Here is a 20,342-nt window from a genome sequence, read left to right as displayed (position 1 = left end):
TAGATAAAACTGCCATGGCTTGTTGGATCCACGACAGATTTATCGTGTTGAATCTCTGGCTCAAGTTTCTTTAATATTCTTGTTAAGGAAATCACAAAGGCATTCAATATCTCATTAAAGTTTGCAGACTGATCAAGCGATCAATTAGAAGCAACCATTCTGAAAGGATTTCAAAAGTTTAGGAACAAAGAAGGGCCATCATGTGGGAAACTCATTGCTGAAGCAGTTCACAAACCAAATGACGAAAATAGGGGAAACACTTGGTAACAGAAACAAAATAGCAAGACAACCAAGAGCTTGCAAAGAAAGTGTGTGTCGTTAATTTTTTAGGTGCAAGACACGGAAGCTCGTCCCTTGATATTATTACCCACAAAGACAGGCAGCACAATCTATAAAGCTTGAAATCTTATTCCATAGTTTTACACTCTGTTTTCTTATTGGTCCACCGAGAGTTTTGTCTAAAGGATCCCTGGACTTTATATGCAGTGATAAGGTTACAAGAGAAATACATATAATCTGACTAATGGACCAGATATTCATACAATCCCCACCAGTCATGGAGCGGCTTTCTAGCATGGTTGTTGCCATTAGTAAAGGATATTGGAGTTTCCTCTAGCAATCTAAAAAATAAAAACTAAACATTTCATGCTGGTCAACTTTACTGATATATTCATGATTGATCATCTCTCATTGGTGTGCCTTCTACGGATAACCTGAGACTATCAAGCAATGCATTCCTTCCACTCAGAATAACATGAAAGAAGTCATTAACCTGTTTAGAGAGAGTATCTAACCCCTGGGCAAGCAATTGTGCACTTTGTTGTAATTCCTGTATAGTAATTCTGATATGTTCCACTTTCTATGTTCCATCAACAATGTTAGCAGAAGGTAATTTCTCAACTATAGGGTGAACATTTTCAATCACTGCATCCAACAATTCTATCTCTTTCAAAACTCGATCTCGACCCTTGGAAAAACATCTCCTTATATCGTCATTAATACCTCGCTAGAAACTCATGAATGTTGTGGACCACAAAAATTGATAAGGAATATGCATTTCAATCAATGGGCCAGAGTGCCCAGCGAGAGAAAAAGCCACCACACTATAGAGAAATATAGTTGTTTCCTTCAGTCCATACATTGCTCTCAAGAAAACACTACCCTTTGATGATGACTTTACCTTCCCAAACATAAGGATTTTGCTCATATGCTGTAATATCACAATGCAATTTTGAATCCTACTATTCCTTTGGGTGTTTGCACCATTTTTCCCCTTCGAATCCATTTTTTCCTTCAACTCTTGGAGAGAACCTTTGAGATGGAAACACTTTTCGTTAGACCAAATGCCATCTGAAAAGTCCAGCAAATGCAAAGTATAATGAAAAAGAAGCTGGAAATATTCAAGCTTTGAAATTTCGATATTTAATGCAAGGCAAATGTATAAAAGATTTACAGTGTCATCCAGGTATTCGTCCATCCATTTCTCATCCCATTCTACTGTAGGAAATTGGAGATCTGTAATAAGGGACTTGAGGTCCGTGTGTGTAGCAAATAAAACTGCCATGGCTTGCTGCATCCACGACAAATTTATCGTGTTCTTCAGGATCTTTGGCTTGAGTTGCTTTAATTTCTTGTTAAGGAAATCTCAAAGGCGTTCAATATTTCATTAAACTTTGCAGATTGATTAGACGATCGATTAGAAGCAACCATTCTAAAAGGATTTCCAATGTTTAGGAACAAAGAATGGCCATCATGTGGGCGATTCATTGCTGAAGCAGCTCACAAACCAAATGATGAAAAAAGGGGAAACGCTTGGTAACAAAAACAAAATAGCAAGACAACCAAGAGCTTGCAAAGAAAGTGTGTGCCGTTAATTTTTTAGGTGTAAGACATGGAAGCTCGTCCCATGATATTATCACCTTCAAAGAGAGGCAGCACAACCTATAAAGCTCGAAAACTTATTCCACGATTTTACACTCTGTTTTCTTATTGGTCCGCTGAGGGTTTTGTCTAAAGGCTCCCTGGCACAGAGGTTGCATTGGATGTGTTGAGGTGTTATGTCGATACCCTACCAAACACGCATTAACGTATCAGATCTATTAAGGTATTTCTGAGCAAGAAAATCTAATTAATTCTCTCCGACTCAATGAAAGATTATATACCTACGTCCAAAGACAAGTGAAATGGGTGAAGTAGAATTACAGCCCATTCAGAAAATGAGATGAGAAATAATTCCAGGGATGACAAGATCAACTGATGTTTTTAAAAGATGTAAAAGTCTACAAGCATATTATCCCCGACTCTCTATACAAAACATCATCGAGGAATGAAAATGACAATACTCACCAATTTATTTTCAAGAAAAATCCTGACTCGCTGAACACACGCCACAAAATTATCATCGTCCAAAATCAGCAAAGAAAAAAACAGCTGGAGCAGTCAACCTCCATGAAGGAGGATTTTTTTAAAGCTATTATGAAAGGCAACTACAAGCATACTATCCCTCACTCTCTATACGACTTAAATAAACTGACTTTAACTGATTCGTTTGGAGATCATAAACTGGAAAGGTCCTGAAACTTTTTGAGTTCCATACCTAAACCAAGAAAATGAAAAACCCTAAGAGACCCTAAACCAAGAAAATGAAAAACCCTAAGAAACCCTAAACCAAGAAACATTTCATGCTGGTCAGCTTTACTGATATATTCATGACTGATCATCTCCGATGGGTGTTCCTTCTGCGGATAACCTGTGACTATCAAGCAATGCATTCCTTGCACTCAGAATAACATGAAAGAAGTCATTAACCTGTTTAGAGAGAGGATCTAACCCTTGCGCAAGCAGTTGTGCACTTTGTTGTAATTCCTGTGTTGAAATGCTTATATGTTCCACTTTCTCTGTTCCATCGACCATGTCAGCAGAAGATAATTTCTCAACTATAGGGTGAAAATTTTCAATCGCTGCATCCAACAATTCTAGCTCTTTCCAAACTCGATCTCGACCATTGGAAAAAACATCTCTTGATTTCGTCATTAATCCCTCGGTGCAAACTCATGAATTTTGTGGACCAAAAATACTGATCAGGAATATGCAATTCAATCAATGGGCTAAAGTGCCCACTCCATATATCGCTCTCAATAAAACACTACCCTTTGACGATGACTTTACCTTCCCAAACTAAAGGCTTTTGCTCATATGCTATAATATCACAATGCAATTTTGAATCCTACTATTCCTTTGGGTGTTTGCACCATTTTTCCCCTTCGAATCCTTTTTGTCCTTCACCTCTTGGAGAGAACCTTTGAAATGGAAGGGATTGCCATTAGACCAAACACCATATGAAAAGTCCAGCAAATGCAAAGCATAATGAAACAAGAAGCTGGAAATATTCAAGCTTTGAAATTTTGACATTTAATGCAAGGCAAATGTCTAAAAGCTTCACAGTGTCATCCAGGTATTCATCCATCCATTTCTAATCCCATTCTGCTGTAGGAAATTGGAGATCTGTAATAAGGGACTTGAGGTCTGCGTGTGTAGTAGATAAAACTGCCATGGCTTGTTGCATCTCTGAAAGATTTATAATGTTCTTCAGAAAACCAAGATCTTGCAAAGAAAGTGTGTCCCATTAATTTTTTAGGTGCAATACACAGAAGCTCGTCCGACGATATTATCACCCGCAAAGACAGGCAGAACAACTTATAAATCTTGAAACCTTATTCCACAGTTTTACACTCTATTTTCTTATTGGTCCACCGAGGGTTTTGTACAAAGGCTCCATGGCACAGAGGTTGCATTGCATGTGTTGAGGTGTTATTTTGATACCCTACCAAACACACGCTGACGTATGGGATCTGTTAAGGTATTTCTAACCAAGAAAATCTAATTAATTCTCTCTGGCTCAATGAAAGGTTATATACCTGTGTCCAAAGACAAGTAGAATGGGTGAAGTAGAATTACAGCCCATTCAGAAAATGAGATGAGAAAGAATTCCAAAGACGACAAGTCACCCTATGCTTTTAAAATATGAAAAGTCATACAAGCATATTATCCATGAATCTCTATATGAAACATCATCGAGGAATGAAAATGACAATATTCACCAATTTATTTTCAAGAAAAATCCTGACTGCCTCAACACAAGGAAATGCCACAAAATTCACATCATCCAAAATTAGCAAAGAAAATAATAACTGGAGCAGTCAACCTCTGTGAAGGAGGATTTTTTTAAAGCTGTTGTGAAAGGAAACTACAAGCATACTATCCCCGACTCTCTATACGACCTAAATAAACTGACTTAAACTGATTTTTTTCGAGGTCATAAAGTGGAAAAGCCCTGTAACTTTTCGAGTTCCATACCTAAACCAAGAAAATGAAAAAACCTAAGAAACCCTAAACCAATAAAATGAAAAACAATAAGAAACCCTAAACCTGTAGGTTTTAACCCTGTAGAGAAATTACCTGCATACGAATTCTTAAACAAAGAAAATAAACAATGCGAGATCATAACCCATAAAACACATATGCACAAAGATTTTTCCCTGGACCCCAAAACCGGGACTACCAGCTTGATTTTTCATTATGTTCCTTTAAATGTTACAATACATATTTATACATGTCGAAGCATCCAATACCATGGACCGAAAACCATCGCGTCCAAAAAACATGTGCGAAAATCATGCACAAAACCATAGGTGGGTCCACCCAACCTAACATATGGTCCAAAACCAAAATTTTCCGGGGCGCTGCCCCGGACCCCATAAAGTGGGGTTACGGGTGCCCTTTAAACCCCCTATTAACTACGTGGAAAGAATATAACACAACCCAACAATCTCCCACTTGTTGTTTTCTTTCCACAGGGGGCTACAGGAGAGCTTAGTCATTTTTTCAGCCCTGAGATTCCCATTGCTTCTCTACACCAAGAGAACTTCTCATAGCTCACAGATTTTGTCAATGCATCTGCAGTATTCTTCAAAGTGTCCACCTTTACCAGCAACACCTTTCTGTCTTCTATCATATCCCTCACAAAGTGATACTGAACATCAATGTGCTTTGTCTTTGAATGATAAGCAGGGTTCTTTGCCAAGAAAATTGCACTTTGGCTGTCACAGTCTATTCTTCTAGCTCCCTGTACTAACCCCATACTTGAACACAATCTCTGCAACCAAACTGCTTCCTTGCTTGCATGAGTGGCTGCCATGTATTCTGCCTCTGTAGTTGATAGTGCCACTACAGATTGTTTCTTACTCATCCAACTGACTGCACCTCCAAATAGGTTAAACACATACCCACTTGTAGATCTTCTCTGATCCATATCTCCAGCCCAGTCTGCATCAACAAAGCCATGAATATCCAACACTCTATCCAATCCTGGTCTTCCTTGGTAGCACAAACCATAATCACTAGTGCCACGCAAATACCTGAAACCCTGCTTCACTGTAGTCCAGTGCTCCTTCCGAGGTTTTGACATAAACCTACTCAATACTCCCACTGCATGTGCAATGTCTGGTCTAGTACAGACCATTGCATACATCAGGCTACCCATTGCACTTGCATATGGAACACGGGACATGTCCTCTTCCTCTTCTTGTGTCTTCGGACACTGTTCAGCAGATAACCTCACACCTACAGGAATAGGAACCTTCACCGGTTTACTATCCTGCATATTAAACCTCTGGAGTATTGTCTCGACATACTTCCTCTGGTTTAACCAAAGCTTCCTCCTTGACCGATCTCTTTTAATCTCCATGCCCAAAATATAGTTTGCAACACCAATATCTTTCATGTCGAATTTGGAGGACAATTGGGTCTTCAAATCCTGGATAATTTCTTTGTCATTTCCAACCAGCAACATATCATCCACATACAAGACCAGATAAATAATACGGTCACCAATTAATTTATAATACACACAATGATCTGCTTTGCTTCTGGTGAAGCCAAGTCCCCATATAAATGTATCAAATTTCTGATACCACATCCTTGGTGACTATTTTAACCCATACAGAGACTTCTTTAACTTGCATACCAGTTCTTTCTTACCCTTCACCGCAAAGCCTTCAGCTTGCTTCATGTAGATTTCCTCTTCCAAATCCCCGTGAAGAAATGTTGTCTTCACATCCATCTGTTCTACCTCAAAATCAAAAGCAGCAGCAATAGATAAAAGTAATCTAATAGAAGTTACCTTGGCAACAGGAGAAAAAATATCACCAAAATCAATTCCCGGCACCTGGGAATAACCTTTTGCTACCAACCGAGCTTTGTATTTCTCCACCTTTCCTTCTGCATCTGTCTTCTTCTTGAACACGCATTTGCTGCCAATGGGTTTCCTTCCAGCCGGCAACTCCACCAGATCCCAAGCCTCATTTTTGTGCAAAGATGCCACATCATCGACCATGGCCTCTTTCCAGAGTTTTCCATCCTCTGAATCCACTGCTTCCTTCACAGTTCTGGGATCATTATCAGTAACAGAAAAAGAAAAATTTGAATTGAAAGCAGATGGACTATACCTTTCTAGCTGCCTTCTTTCTCGAACTGATCTTCTCACAGCCGGAGTTTGTGGCTCTTCATCTTCTGATTCCTCCTCTGCTGCAGAGTCTGATTCTTCCTCCTTTGGCTCAAAATCTATCTTCTCAGGTTCCTTTGGTTGGACTTCAGGTTCAATAACATCTTTTACCTCTCTGAACAACACATCTCGGCTGTACACAACCTTCCGTGTGACTGGGTTCCAAAGCTTATAACCCTTTAAACCATCCTTATACCCAATAAAGATGCACTTTTCAGGATTACTATCCAACTTGGTTCATTTCTCCTATGGAACATGTACATATGCATCACATCCAAATACCCTTAGATGTGAAAGAGAGGGTTTCTTACCAGTCCATACTTCTTGTGGAGTCTTATCCTCCAACGCTGATGAAGGTGATCTATTGATCAGATAACATGCAGTATCCACCGCCTCTGCCCATAATTCCTGTCCTAACCTGGCACCATTGAGCATGCTTCTTGCCCTTTCCATCAACGTCTTGTTCATTCTTTTTGCGACTCCATTTTGCTGAGGTGTATATGGAGTAGTCTTCTGCCGTGCTATACCACACTTCTTACAAAATTCTTCAAATCCCTTGCTGCAAAATTCTCCACCATTATCTGTCCTCAGCATCTTTATCTTCTTCTCTGTCTGATTTTCCACCAGAGCCTTAAATTCTTTAAACCTGTCAAAGACTTCAGATTTCTTCTTAAGAAAATATATCCATGTATTCCTTGAGAAGTCATCTATGAATGATACATAGTACACAGACTTACCCAGTGATGGAACCTTCACAGGTCCAAACACATCACTGTGCACAAGCTCTAATATATGTTTCGTCCTCTTGCCACCAGAGGGGGAACTCACCCGATTTTGCTTCCCATATACACAATTTTCACAGAAATCAAAATCCAGAGAGCTATTATTAATACCTTCTACCATACCTTTACCATGAAGTATTCGAAGGCCCTTCTCTCCAATATGTCCAAGCCTTTGATGCCACAACATGGTCTTCTCTCCAGAGACCACTAGATTCTCTACTCCATTTTCAGGAACCATAGAACTATTGCACCCATCAACACCAGTGCTACCTTGCAGCTTGTACAAAGTTCCAATCCGAACTCCCCGCATTAATATCAGTGCTCGTCAAACAATCTTGCAGGTATCTTTCTCGAACACCAGCTTTACACCTGCATCATCCAACTTGCTTACAGAAATCAGATTTCTGGCCAATGCAGAAATATGTAGAACACCCGGAAGTGTTCTAACCCTTCCACCTTGCAACTTCAACTTTACTTTTCCCTTACCAATGATTCTACCCTTCCTATCAACTTCTAAGGAGACATCACCACCATCGTATTTCTCATACTCGCAGAACCACTCTCTATGGGGAGTGAAGTGAAAGGATGCACCTGAGTCAATCAACCATGCCTCATGATCTACATGTGTACTTGAAGAAGCCAAGTACACATCCCCACCTTCTTCTGAGGTGGTTTTCGCCTCTGCAGAAGGAGCATCATTAAATCCCTTTCCGTTATCAGGAGCTTTAGGTTTATAATCCCTTCTGGAGTGCCCTTCCTTTCTGCATTTCTAGCACACCACCTTTGTAGGTTTTCCTGGAGATTTAGATCTCCCTCTAGATTTAGATCTCCCACTCGATGACGTATTTTTGTTTCTCTTGTGGGACCGTCCTCGTACAGACAAGGCATCACCATTCTGGTTGTCCATATTTTTCCGTCTCATCTCCTCCGTCAGCAAGGCTGAGACTATTTCATCAAATTGTAAAGCAGTTGCATTGCTACCTATGCAATAACCAGACTATCCCACGAATCTGGTAGAGAACACAACAGACTGATGCACTTATCTTCATCTAAAATTTTAATATCAATAGATAATAATTGACTTACCACAGTATTTAACGCATTCAGATGCTCTGTCACTGAGTCTCCATCTTTCATCCTCAGGTTATACAGCTTTTTCCGCAGGAACAGTTTATTCACCAGAGACTTAGATTCGTACAAAGTCCCTAACTTGACCCACAAAGCCTTTGCCATAGCTTCCCTTGATACATTCAGCAATACTGAATCCGAGACACACAATCATATTGTGCTCTCTGCCTTCCGATCCAACTTCTTCCATTCTTCATCGGTCACTCCCAATGGTTTAGTACCCGGATCTACCGCGATCCATTGATCTTTATCCACCAACAAATCCTCCATCTTGAGTTTCCACAACTCAAAATTCTGACCATTGAACTTCTCAATCTCTATCTTTCCACTGCTCGCCATCTTCTTTCACCACCAGAATCGATCTCACAGATCTCCCACTAAACAAGCTCTACCACAGGCCCGAGCGAAACCCCTCAGCAACAAAGGCGTCCCCTTGAAGCCAAAAAAGCTCTGATACCAAATGTAGGTTTTAACCCTGTACAGAAATTACCTGCATACGAATTCTTAAACAAAGAAAATAAACAATGCGAGAGCATAACCCATAAAAGACATATGCACAAAGATTTTTCCCTGGATCCCAAAACCGGGACTACCAGCTTGATTTTTCATTATGTTCCTTTCAATGTTACAATACATATTTATACATGGCGAAGCATCCAATACCATGGACCGAAAACCATCGCGTCCAATACCATGGACCGAAAACCATCGCGTCCAAAAAAAATGTGCGAAAATCATGCACAAAACCATAGGTGGGTCCACGCAACCTAACATATGGTCCAAAACCAAAGTTTTCCAGGGTGCTGCCCCGGACCCCATAAAGTGGGGTTACGGGTGCCCTTCAAACCCCCTATTAACTACGTGGAAAGAATATAACACAACCCAACAAAACCAAGAAACATTTCATGTTGGTCAACTTTACTGATATATTCATGACTAATCATATCTGATGGGTGTGACTTCTACGGATAAACTGAGACTATCAAGCAATGCATTCCTTCCACTCAGAATAACATGAAAGATGTCATTAACCTGTTTAGAGAAAGGATCTAACCCCTGGGCAAGCAATTGTGCACTTTGTTGTAATTCCTATGTAGCAATTCTGATATGTTCCACTTTCTTTGTTCCATCGACAATGTCATCAGAAGATAATTTCTCAACTATAGGGTGGACATTTTCAATCGCTGCATCCAAAAATTCTAGCTCTTTCAAAACTTGATCTCGGCCATTGGAAAAACATCTCTTGATTTCGTCATTAATCCCTCGCTGCAAACTCATGAATGCTGTGGACCACAAAAACTGATTAGGAATATGCAATTCAATCAATGGGCCAGAGTGCCCAGCGAGAGCAGAAGCCACCACATTGCAAAGAAATATAGTTGTTGCCTTCACTCCATACATTGCTCTCAAGAAGACACTACCCTTTGACGATGACTTTACCTTCCCAAACTGAAGGCTTTTGCTCATATGCTATAATATCACAATGTAATTTTCAATCCTACTATTCCTTTGGGTGTTTGCACCATTTTTCGCCTTCGAATCCATTTTTTCCTTCAACTCTTGGAGAGAACCTTTGACATAGAAGAGCTTGTCGGTAGACCAAACACCATTTGAAAAGTCCAGCAAATGCAAAGCATAATGAACAAGAAGGTGGAAATATTCAAGCTTTGAGATTTCGACATTTAATGCAAGGAAAATTTCTAAAAACTTTACAGTGTTATCCAGGTATTCGTCCATCGATTTCTCATCCCATTCTGTTGTAGGAAATTGGAGATATGTAATAAGGGACTTGAGGTCCACGTGTCTAGTAGAAAAAACTGCCATGGCTTGCTACATCCATGACATATTTATCGTGTTCTTCAAAATCTTTGGCCCGAGTTGATTTAATCTTCTTGTTAAGGAAATCTCAAAGGTGTTCAATATCTCATTAAACTTTGCAGACTGATCATATGATCGATTAGAAGCAACCATTCTGAAAGGATTTCCAAAGTTTAGGAATAGAGAATGGCCATCATGTGAGCGACTCATTGCTGAAGCAGTTCACAAACCAAATGACAAAAATAGGGGAAACACTTGGTAACATAAACAAAATAGCAAGACAACCGAGAGCTTGCAAAGAAAGTGTGTGCCATTAATTTTTTAGGTGAAAGACACGGAAGCTTGTCCCACGATATTATCACCTGCAAAGACAAGCAGAGCAACCTATAAAGCTCGAAACCTTATTCCATAGTTTTACACTTTGTTTTATTATTGGTCCACTGAGGGTTTTGTCCAAAGGCTCCCTGGCATAGAGGTTGCTTTGGATGTGTTGAGGTGTTATGTCGATATCCTACCAAACACGCAATGACGTATGGGATCTATTAAGGTATTTCTGAGAAAGAAAATCTGATTAATTCTCTCTGACTCAATGAAAGCTTATATACCTGCATCCAAAGACAAGTAAAATAGGTGAAGTAGAATTACAGCCCATTCAAAAAATGAGATGAGAAAGAATTCCAGGGATGTCAAGATCAACCGATGTTTTTAAAAGATGCAAAAGCCTATAAGCATATTATCCCCGAGTCTCTATACAAAACGTCATCGAGGAATGAAAATGACAATATTCACCAATTTATTTTCAAGAAAAATCCTAACTGCATCAACACAAGGAAACGCCACAAAATTCGCATCATCCACAACTAGAAAAGAAAAAAACAGATGGAGTAGTCAACCTCCATGAAGGAGGATTTTTTTAAAGCTGTTGCGAAAGGTAACTGCAAGCATACTATCCCTGACTCTCTATACTTCTTAAATAAACTAACTTAAACTGATTTTTTTTTAGATCATAAACTAGAAAAGCCCTGAAACTTTTCGAGTTCCATACCTAAACCAAGAAAATGAAAAACCCTAAGAAACCCTAAACCAAGAAAATGAAAAACCCTAAGAAACCCTAAACCAAGAAACATTTCATCCTGGTCCGCTTTACTAATATATTCATGACTGATCATCTCTAATGGGTGTGCCTTCTACGGATAACTTGAAATTTCGACATTTAATGCAAGGCAAATGTCTAAAAGATTTACAGTGTCATCCAGGTATTCGTCCATCCATTTCTCATCCCATTCTGCTATAGGAAATTGGAGATCTGTAATAAGGGACTTGAGGTCCGCATGTGTAGTAGATAAAACCACCATGGTTTGCTGCATCCATGACAGATTTATCGTGTTCTTTAGAATCTTTGGCTCGAGTTGCTTTAATCTTCTTGTAAGGAAATCTCAAAGGTGTTCAATATCTCATTAAGCTTTGCAGACTGATCAGATGATCGATTAGAAGCAACCATTCTGAAAGGATTTATAAAGTTTAGGAACAGAGACTGGCCATCATGTGGGTGACTCATTGCTAAAGTAGTACACAAACCAAATGAAGAAAACAAGGGAAACGCTTGGTAACAAAAAAAAAATAGCAAGACAACCAAGATCTTGCAAAGAAAGTGTGTGGCGTTAATTTTTTAGGTGCAAGGCAAGGAAGCTCGGCGAACCGCCCCCGGGCTCTGATCTTTCTCACTACCTTCAGGGCAATCTCAATCGATATCAGATGCAGGCATTCACAATCCTGATCTTGGTCCTAAGAAGCACAACTTCCGAAGAAGTGTTTCCCAACCTTTAATTGATGATGCGAAGCCGAAACCAGAAGCTAATCCAAAACTGTTATGGAGGTTCAAATTTTCCCTAGTCAGGCGGTTAGGGAGTTGCAACTACCTTAGTGTAATAAAACAACTCAACATCGCTCAATCATCTAACATGTCATCTAATGGTACAAAGTAATGACACGTAGGCAGAGAGCAAACTTTATTTCATAGGGCACGCCTTACGGTGTAAATATAAAAAGAAAAAATATAAACCTATAGAAAAAGACTAATGATATATGTCAACTTTAACATATCCCATCTTAAATAAGGGAGGTTGCATGGCAACTAGTCCCTGCCTTGGGGATATTGTTAGAAAATTTACAAAGCGTCTCAAGTTCATGGTGCTAGCAGTGTTGTTAAATTGTGGGCAAAGCCGAAGTTCTGGGAGGGACATCCAACCTTCAGCCTACAACCTGTAACCTATCAAAAGAAGAACCCATAGTTTTCCTTTATTACTGGAACTTGAAACCATGCTGCTAGAAGGATAGTTTGATTAGATAATGGTTTGAGACTTATATTTTGCAACATTATGTGCAATCCTTACCCTGGACTTAGCTTGAGCAGGCTGTGGAGATGTGTTCTGTGATAGAATGCCATCCCATCCCAAGCTTTTGGACACCTTAGCCTGTTGTTGTTGTTGTTTCTATATTTGACTTTGGGGCTATGACTTTGACTTGCTAGCGACCTGTAAACTTTGTCCAGGTGCCTGAGCAAGGTTTAGTTGCTACTGTGGAGTACTTTGGAAAGGTCGATTTACAGGTGAAGCACCACCCTGATGAAGTGTCAACGTTGGAGGTGGAGGTGACAATCACTGTTGTTGAGATGCTGTCTATTGATGGCATGCTGTGACAAAACATGTTGTTGTTGATGCTCCTGTGAGAGAAAATGTAGCTGAGATGAAAGAGAATGCTACATATGAGAAAGAGCATATGGCTGTGACTGTGTCAATCGAGATAACTGAGAACTACTTGCAGGAAATTACTGTTGTGATTGAAGATACAGGTTCTGTTGTTGTTGCTATTGTTGATGCTATTAGTGATGCTACTGATGCGGTTGGCGAACTACATGCACATAGGCTTGATTATGGTTTTGATTTTGAGGTTGAGGATACTATTGGTTACTATGCCCTTGCTGCTGCTGAGGCTTCTAAAGATGATGTTGACCCGAAAAACTCCGATTTGTTGAAGAAACCATCTGATTAAAGTAGGCAGTGTTCACGCCATTGAATGAAGAGGCTATTTAAACCATTATTCTAGCTGGCCTGAATTGGAAGCTCTTGCATAAGCATCTGCTGCACTCTTGACTGGTCTGTAAACCCAAGCATACACAAAAACAATTGTGAATTATCACAAGTCTGCCTACAATATTAAACTTCAACCTACAGAAATGGAAGGCAAGTTCTAGAGATATCAAAGAGAGCAGCACTTACAGATTCCACTTTAACTTTAAAGGTATTATCTGCTTAAGTTACAGCTAAATGGTAACAACATTGTGCCCATCAGAAATTGTAGTTATGTAGTGGGAACTGATTTAAGGAACACTAAGCAAAAGGATAAAGCATCATAGATGGAATGCTTTCATTCCTAGGCAAAAAAAATCCCTGCAAACTGTTGATTACCATGACTATCCAAGAAAATATCATCACTCTTTTTATTGTACATTACTCAGATTTTTCATCAGGAAGCAGCAATACGTGTCAGACATCACAGAATATAAAGGAAGCCTACAGAAAAGTTTCTAACCCTTTATAACATCAAAGTTTCAAATGGAATTCCTTCCTAGTGTCTCAACTTACATTTGTCTAAATTTCCTCTCTATTTATCTTTCCATGGCTTCAAGTTCAGAACTGCAATAATCATTATTTTGTTTCTTCTGGGCAATACAGAAAGATTACCACATAACAGCTGAGCAAGGAACTCAAGTACCTAGTCTCCATTAAAATTACAGTAGCATTATCCTCCAGCATGCTCATGATGGTAGACAATACGTTACAGGGATGAAAAAACATTATAAAGATTTTTTTGTCAAGGAAAGACTGGTGAAATATAGGAGGTTACCTGCAACATCTACACATCTCTTGGCCTCTGAATCATACTTCCTGGAACATGCATGGTTCCAGAAGGAGCTGGACCACTGACAGGCAACCGAAGACCATTATAAGAAAGCATGTCACTAATTCCTGAAGAAACCATCCTAGGAATTCCTACTGATCCTAATACTGGAAATCCTGGCCTTGGCAATGCCATTCTTCTTCCAAGTCCACACATCATTCTAGTGCCATTTCCTATGGTTGGCACTGCACAATCATTTGAATTGGGTAAGCCAATAATTGGAAAACCAGCAGAAACAGTGACAACAGATGGTTGCAGGCTTCTTCCTGCCACCAGTCGATTATAATGTTGCAACCGTTGTTGTTGCTCATCAATGGAGACAGAGAGGGACCTTCCTGAAGCAAATCTTTGCACATCCCTGCCACAAAACAAAGAAAAAATAAGTGTGCATCCAGAATGTATGAAAGCAATTAAATCTAGCCATATTAGGCACATAATGATACATTACCTTGCAGTGGCTCCAACGTTCAGACCTACCAATGAAGCTACCAAACCAGAACCCAACTGCACACTGTTCGTCCCCTGCAACAGAGTAAGTCCAGCTGACATAGGCTGTATCCCTGAAGATGCTCCTAGAATGTTGGCCATTGCCAGGCCACTAGCATGTGGAGAATGTAACTGATAAGGATAGAGGCAACATTACAAAACCACAGTAGGGTTAGCCTAGCGCCAATAACTTGAACAACTCTAAACCGAACCATAAATTCATCTTTCTTTCAGCTCTGCTTCAAACTGGAGCAATCTATTCTGAATTGGAGACAAGAATGACGTAAGATATTTAATAATCATACTTCTTTTGGAGTCCTGGATTCCCTTGTCAGCGTCCAAAGACATGTTCAACTCCCAAAAAATGAAGACAACGAAATTTAGTAATCATGTTTTTGAATATCATATATGATTGGCAGACTTTTAAACTAGTTTTAAAAAGTATGTCTATTATTCACATCGAATTTTGTCTTGAGACAAATTCCACAAACATGAAAAAATAAAATAGCTACCAAACCAAAACTAATATTAGACACATGAACAATGATTCTAAAACAAAAGCTAAGCAGGACTCGCAAACATAATTATAAAACACATTGAATTTCTTGACAACAATATAAAATAAACAATAGGACCAGTTGGGATCCATGCTATTTAGATGACGATAATTTACCAACATTGATTTACGCAGCAGATCTTAGAATGACGACACTTTAAAATAAAATTGTTTCTCAACATCCTCACAACTTTCTGAGAATAAACCATGATAGCTTAACGTTTTATGGTTCAAACAACATTTACAAAGCATCTATACAGAGATAACAAACATTGCTAGAATGGTTTGAGATTCGAATCCAGAAACCAAAAGTTCTTTTTCAGGAGATAAATGCCAGTAATTTTGGTTCGCCAACTTATCTGGGATGATGTCTGTATATAAGGAACATCCATCTGGTAAAGGCTGAAACTTTGTGGTGTTTACCAATGGCCCACTCCAGATTCTAAATAAATATAAGCCAGAAAACATGCGTGTTTACATTACTATTTCTCTCTCAAATAGTATTTTTGGTTTCTGCTCCATTTATGCTCTCCTTGCAGAGACCACGAAAGAGACCTATTTGTGATCCAGAAAATAGGTATGCTTACATAATTACTACTATTTTATCAAGTGTTTTGGATTTCGGCTCCATTGATATTCTCCTAACACAGCCTGAAAGGAGCCATTTGTGGTTATGGATAACTAATAACTCCCCACCTACTATTAGTTGGCTTTTAGGAGCTGGTTTGAATACAATCAACTAGGTAGGTGCTAAAGATGAGGTTCTTTCCTCTCATTGATGGCAGGCAAAAAATTCCTCGAATGCCCTTTGCTAATCTCTTCATATTGTAGACGTAAAGTGGAAGCAAAAGCACATGATCCATGCCAAGCAATACTATAGTTCCAACAAGTAAAACAAAGTTTAAGGTTGAGACACAAACCATTCCTTGTGTTGGCCTTAACCCCAGATCTATCCCTTCTTGAAACATGATAATATCCAAGGAATGATGATCTCCTTGTAAAATTCTACAAGGGTTTCTGAGACAGTCCAACAAGTAAAATGAAATGGCCTTTTCATTCCCAATTGATTTTACTAAGTGAAACACATTCATTTTTAAGCTTACTGTTTCCCACCTCAAGCCATTGGAGTGCAGGAAAATTACTTAGCAAATGTGTAATTTACTTCCCTGTTCTATTGGATGTGTTGAGTGGAATTTGTGGTGGGAATGTGCACAACATCCTACTAACCAAGTTTATGTCCGAGACACAGACCATTCCTTGTCCTGGCCTTAACCCCAGATTTATTCCTCCTTGAAACATGATAATATCCAAGGAATGATGGACTCCCTGTAAAATTCTGTAAGGGTTTCTGAGACACCATTGGGAAACCTTTTAAATGTGTGCTTGGAAGCTCTTCATCTAGAACCACCTATAGAGCAAACTAATGTTTACATCATCAATATAAACCATAGCTTGGCCAACAGGAACTCAATTAATGATCCTAGGCTAATCATTCTACTTTACGTGGCTTACAAGACTCCTTCAGAAGTATTAACCACAAAAAAATTAGGCTTGAAAACTATCTAGTGGGCTGGAGAAATTCATCAAGAAGATCTGCTCCTCAAGACTGATTCTGATAAAGTCCTATGCAGATTAGAATGGTATATTACTTCAGATATGATGACATGGATTGGTATCCTAAGGTCAAAAAAGCAATGAGGTACAACGTTGAGAACATAACCAATCAAGTTATTCTGCAATGGTCCATCAGAAAGGGTTTTCTTTGTCCAATAAAACATTTCATCGCAGCTAATGCTCTAGGTTAGCTAGAGTCAAGTGAAAATCGAAGGAATGGTCTTTATAAGGTGCCTACAAGATGTTTTAAAATCCACTTTGTAGATGACTCTATGCTCTCTCTAGAATTAGCCCAATCTTTGGATATGATGATGTGTTGGATTTGGCCCAAGTTCAAGAAAGTAGTGAGCATTATGTTCACCAAAGCATCTATTAAGTTTCAAGCTAGGCATCTAGCATTAAGAAACAAGTTATAACTAAATCATAATTAACAATTACATCTGAATCAGGTGATTTTTTATTCAAACATGTATGGCATGACAATGTTGACAATGTGAACATGGAAGAACTTCTACAAGCTGGTGTTGAGATAACACCCAGTCAACCCAACGACAAACTAATTAGGTTCTGATGGATGTGCAACAATCACAAGCGGATGTACATTTCCATTACACATATAAATCAACACAAATCCATGGTATAATTTTGCTCTAAAATGGAAATTCCATTGAACTTTTGAAGTTTTCGATTGTGCTATGAGATAGCTAAAGCTGCTAACCTGCTCAAGCCCGGCTGTATATATATGGAAGGTGCAATACGGCAATGTGGCCTCAAGCTTTCTTAATCAAATACTCCAACAACACCATCGATGAAGCTAACATAGATTAGAAGGCCGTCACATGAGTATGTTGCATTTGAAATTGATGCAGACAGTGAATCATGGGGCGTCCACTGCAATGCAGACATGTACAACAATCATGCGTCATTTTAACAGCTTTTTAGATTCCCTGGCAATCTTGCCGTTAAAAGATGATACATAAACCAATCTTGCTAGCCAGAGATAAAAAGTAAGAAACAAGGAAAATACTTGTCTAATTTGTACTGTATAAGATTGCTCACATTATAAGATGTTACACTGAAAACACAGGCTTACATGGCACTAAATCTATAATTACAGTAATTAAATACAAATAGAAAAGGTAGTGCTATCAAAATTCATAGGAGGAGGAGGCTATTAATGTAAAAGGAGTTCTCAATGAGGAAAGAAGCAGCAAAGACAAAATACCATCCCCCCACAATATGCCACCATTACAGAAATCAAATACAAATAGTGCTATCAATATTAATGATAGAGGAACGACGGTATCAATGTAACATGGGATCCCAGCAAAGGATATGCAAACTCCAAAACGAAGGACAATATCAATGTAACACCAGATTTCAACGAACAAACTTTCCAGTATTTCCTGAAATTGGATTTCCAATTTCAGGGGCAAATTTGTGGCCAATTTACACTATGGCTAATCCGATTCGAGAGGGATTTATAATCAAGATTTCACCTATAAATCAATTACATCAAACCAGAAAATCACACTCCAATGCAATAGGATCTGGTCGCACTTCACAGAAAATCCACTACCTCAGAAAGTTTAAGTCAATAGTTCCATTTGACTGATGGAAATAGAACATTTTTTCCAAATCTTTTCGCCAAAGTGGAACGTTTCTTCTACATAACGAAATATAGAGGTCAGAAAGATTAGGTTCATCAGATTGAGGCATTTTCTAGTAAAACTGCAAAATTGTTGTCAATGATTCAAAAATTGTAACTTCCACTCCAAGATAGCTTCCAACCCTTCACCATAGTAATTTCAATCCAACAGTCCTAACAAAACCCTTCACCACAGGAATGTCAATCCAATAGTCTTAACAAAAAGCTGCAACTTCAAATATAGTTAACATAAAGAAACGTGGTCAATCGCAATAGACAAACAAGCCCCAAGTTACTGTTCAATTCCTTGCAAGGAAATGCCTCACAGAACCTCTACCTAGGATTTCAATCACTGTTGAACCTAGAACAATACACCATTGTCTGTAAAATCAAGGGAATATAAGGGTGGTAAGATATTTCTTATCAAGAAATTAACTATTGAATGCAAGCACTAGTTACTTGAAATTGTCTCGTCTGATGAATCAGAAATGCAATCCCTGTGGTCTCGACCACCACCCATATTTGTAATTGGGTTTCTCTCAGCGAGGGCAGTAATAATTTTTCTGAAATTGCATCATATCCCAAAAAATTCCTTCAGAGATTCAGCCCTCTATATTCAAAATTATGAATTGGGTTCTTCCAAACTCACTACAAAATGCTTTAATTGACAATAAAAATAATACTCATGAGTGGAGAAATGAGATGAAATTTCATGAAAATGGGATAAAATTCAATGGAAATGCCAAATGCAAATCGATTAGTTTCGCAAAAATACCTGATCAGATGCAAGACACACCGAAGAGGAAACTATGGCATATGATGAAATCCCTTACATCTTTTAAACTCGATCAACTAAGAAATGACAGTGCACCCTAAAATTTCAAATTTAAAATAAAGATGAAAAATGAATCGATTTCAATAAGAATAAAAATGAAAATCGTAACATTTATCTACCTTGTGCGCCCTACATGAGGGCCATGTGCCTAACACCTCTCTCTCCATAGCATAACATGCAAGCTTACACCTCTGTCTCCTTAAAATAGCATGCAAGCTCTAAAGTAGGCCACCTAAGGTTGCATCAGGCTAACATCTGTGAGCAGGCAGATTGAAACCCGAGCAGGAAGATTGAAACCTGAATTCTTAGATTATTCATTTACCTAGTTCCTTAGCATGAACATTCAATGAATATGAATTCATATGTCACAAAACCCTTGACTAACTGCATAAACAGCCTTAGCCTTCCTCGGTACAGTTTGTCAACAACAACTTTGAGCCCTGGAAAGTGGAGATTGCAAGCTCCACATGACTCACAGGCCCAAGGGATCAGGAGAAAACCTAATTTCTACTGCGCCCATCTAAAGATCGATTCCGTTAAGGGTCTAGATCTTACACCATCCAAGACACACACAGAGCCCAACAGATTAATGATTGAAGGTAAGGCGTATTAGCTCACTCGCTTGCTAAGGTACAAAGTTATCATGGTTGCTTTCTCTGCTTAGAGCTCGTGCCTCTAGGTCTTGACAGCGACGGGGGTACGGGTTGAGAAATGTTACACAGAAACAGTAGCTAGTTTCGAACCCTGCTTAAAAAACTTTCAGAGGTAAGAGCTTTTCTAAGTTTCCTATTACGCAGAAAGAAATCAACAGATCAAATTTGTGTGTCCTTTGAGCACAGTTGGGTGTTTTTTGAGCTGCATTTTCATTTGGAAGGAAAGTGTCGTGAGATTTCGGAAAAATGAGGAAAAGAGGCACATTTTACCTAGATGCAGTCCGTAGCAGGACAAGAGGC

General features: G+C 39.0%; 1 protein-coding gene and 1 pseudogene across 1 annotated transcript; both read right to left on the bottom strand.

The window, feature by feature from the left end:
* Positions 1-670: 670 nt before the first annotated feature.
* LOC149176719 (protein BPS1, chloroplastic-like) lies at positions 671-1,767 on the bottom strand (annotated as a pseudogene).
* Positions 1,768-14,205: 12,438 nt separating this feature from the next.
* On the bottom strand, positions 14,206-14,870 carry LOC149176718 (uncharacterized). The gene is made up of 2 exons (XM_089421547.1): positions 14,699-14,870; positions 14,206-14,608 (listed from the first exon to the last, which is right to left on the bottom strand). Exons 1-2 carry the CDS (start codon positions 14,836-14,838, stop codon positions 14,206-14,208), a joined length of 543 nt encoding a protein of 180 aa, XP_089277673.1. The 5' UTR covers positions 14,839-14,870.
* Positions 14,871-20,342: the final 5,472 nt, after the last annotated feature.

Source organism: Pinus tabuliformis, chromosome 4_1 (genome assembly GCF_031772625.1).
Source record: "Pinus tabuliformis cultivar Carrire ecotype Pingquan chromosome 4_1, CPIR1, whole genome shotgun sequence".
Classification (NCBI taxonomy): Eukaryota; Viridiplantae; Streptophyta; class Pinopsida; order Pinales; family Pinaceae; genus Pinus; species Pinus tabuliformis.
Note: the sequence above shows the minus strand (reverse complement) of the source record. Positions and strands in the feature narration are given on the sequence as shown.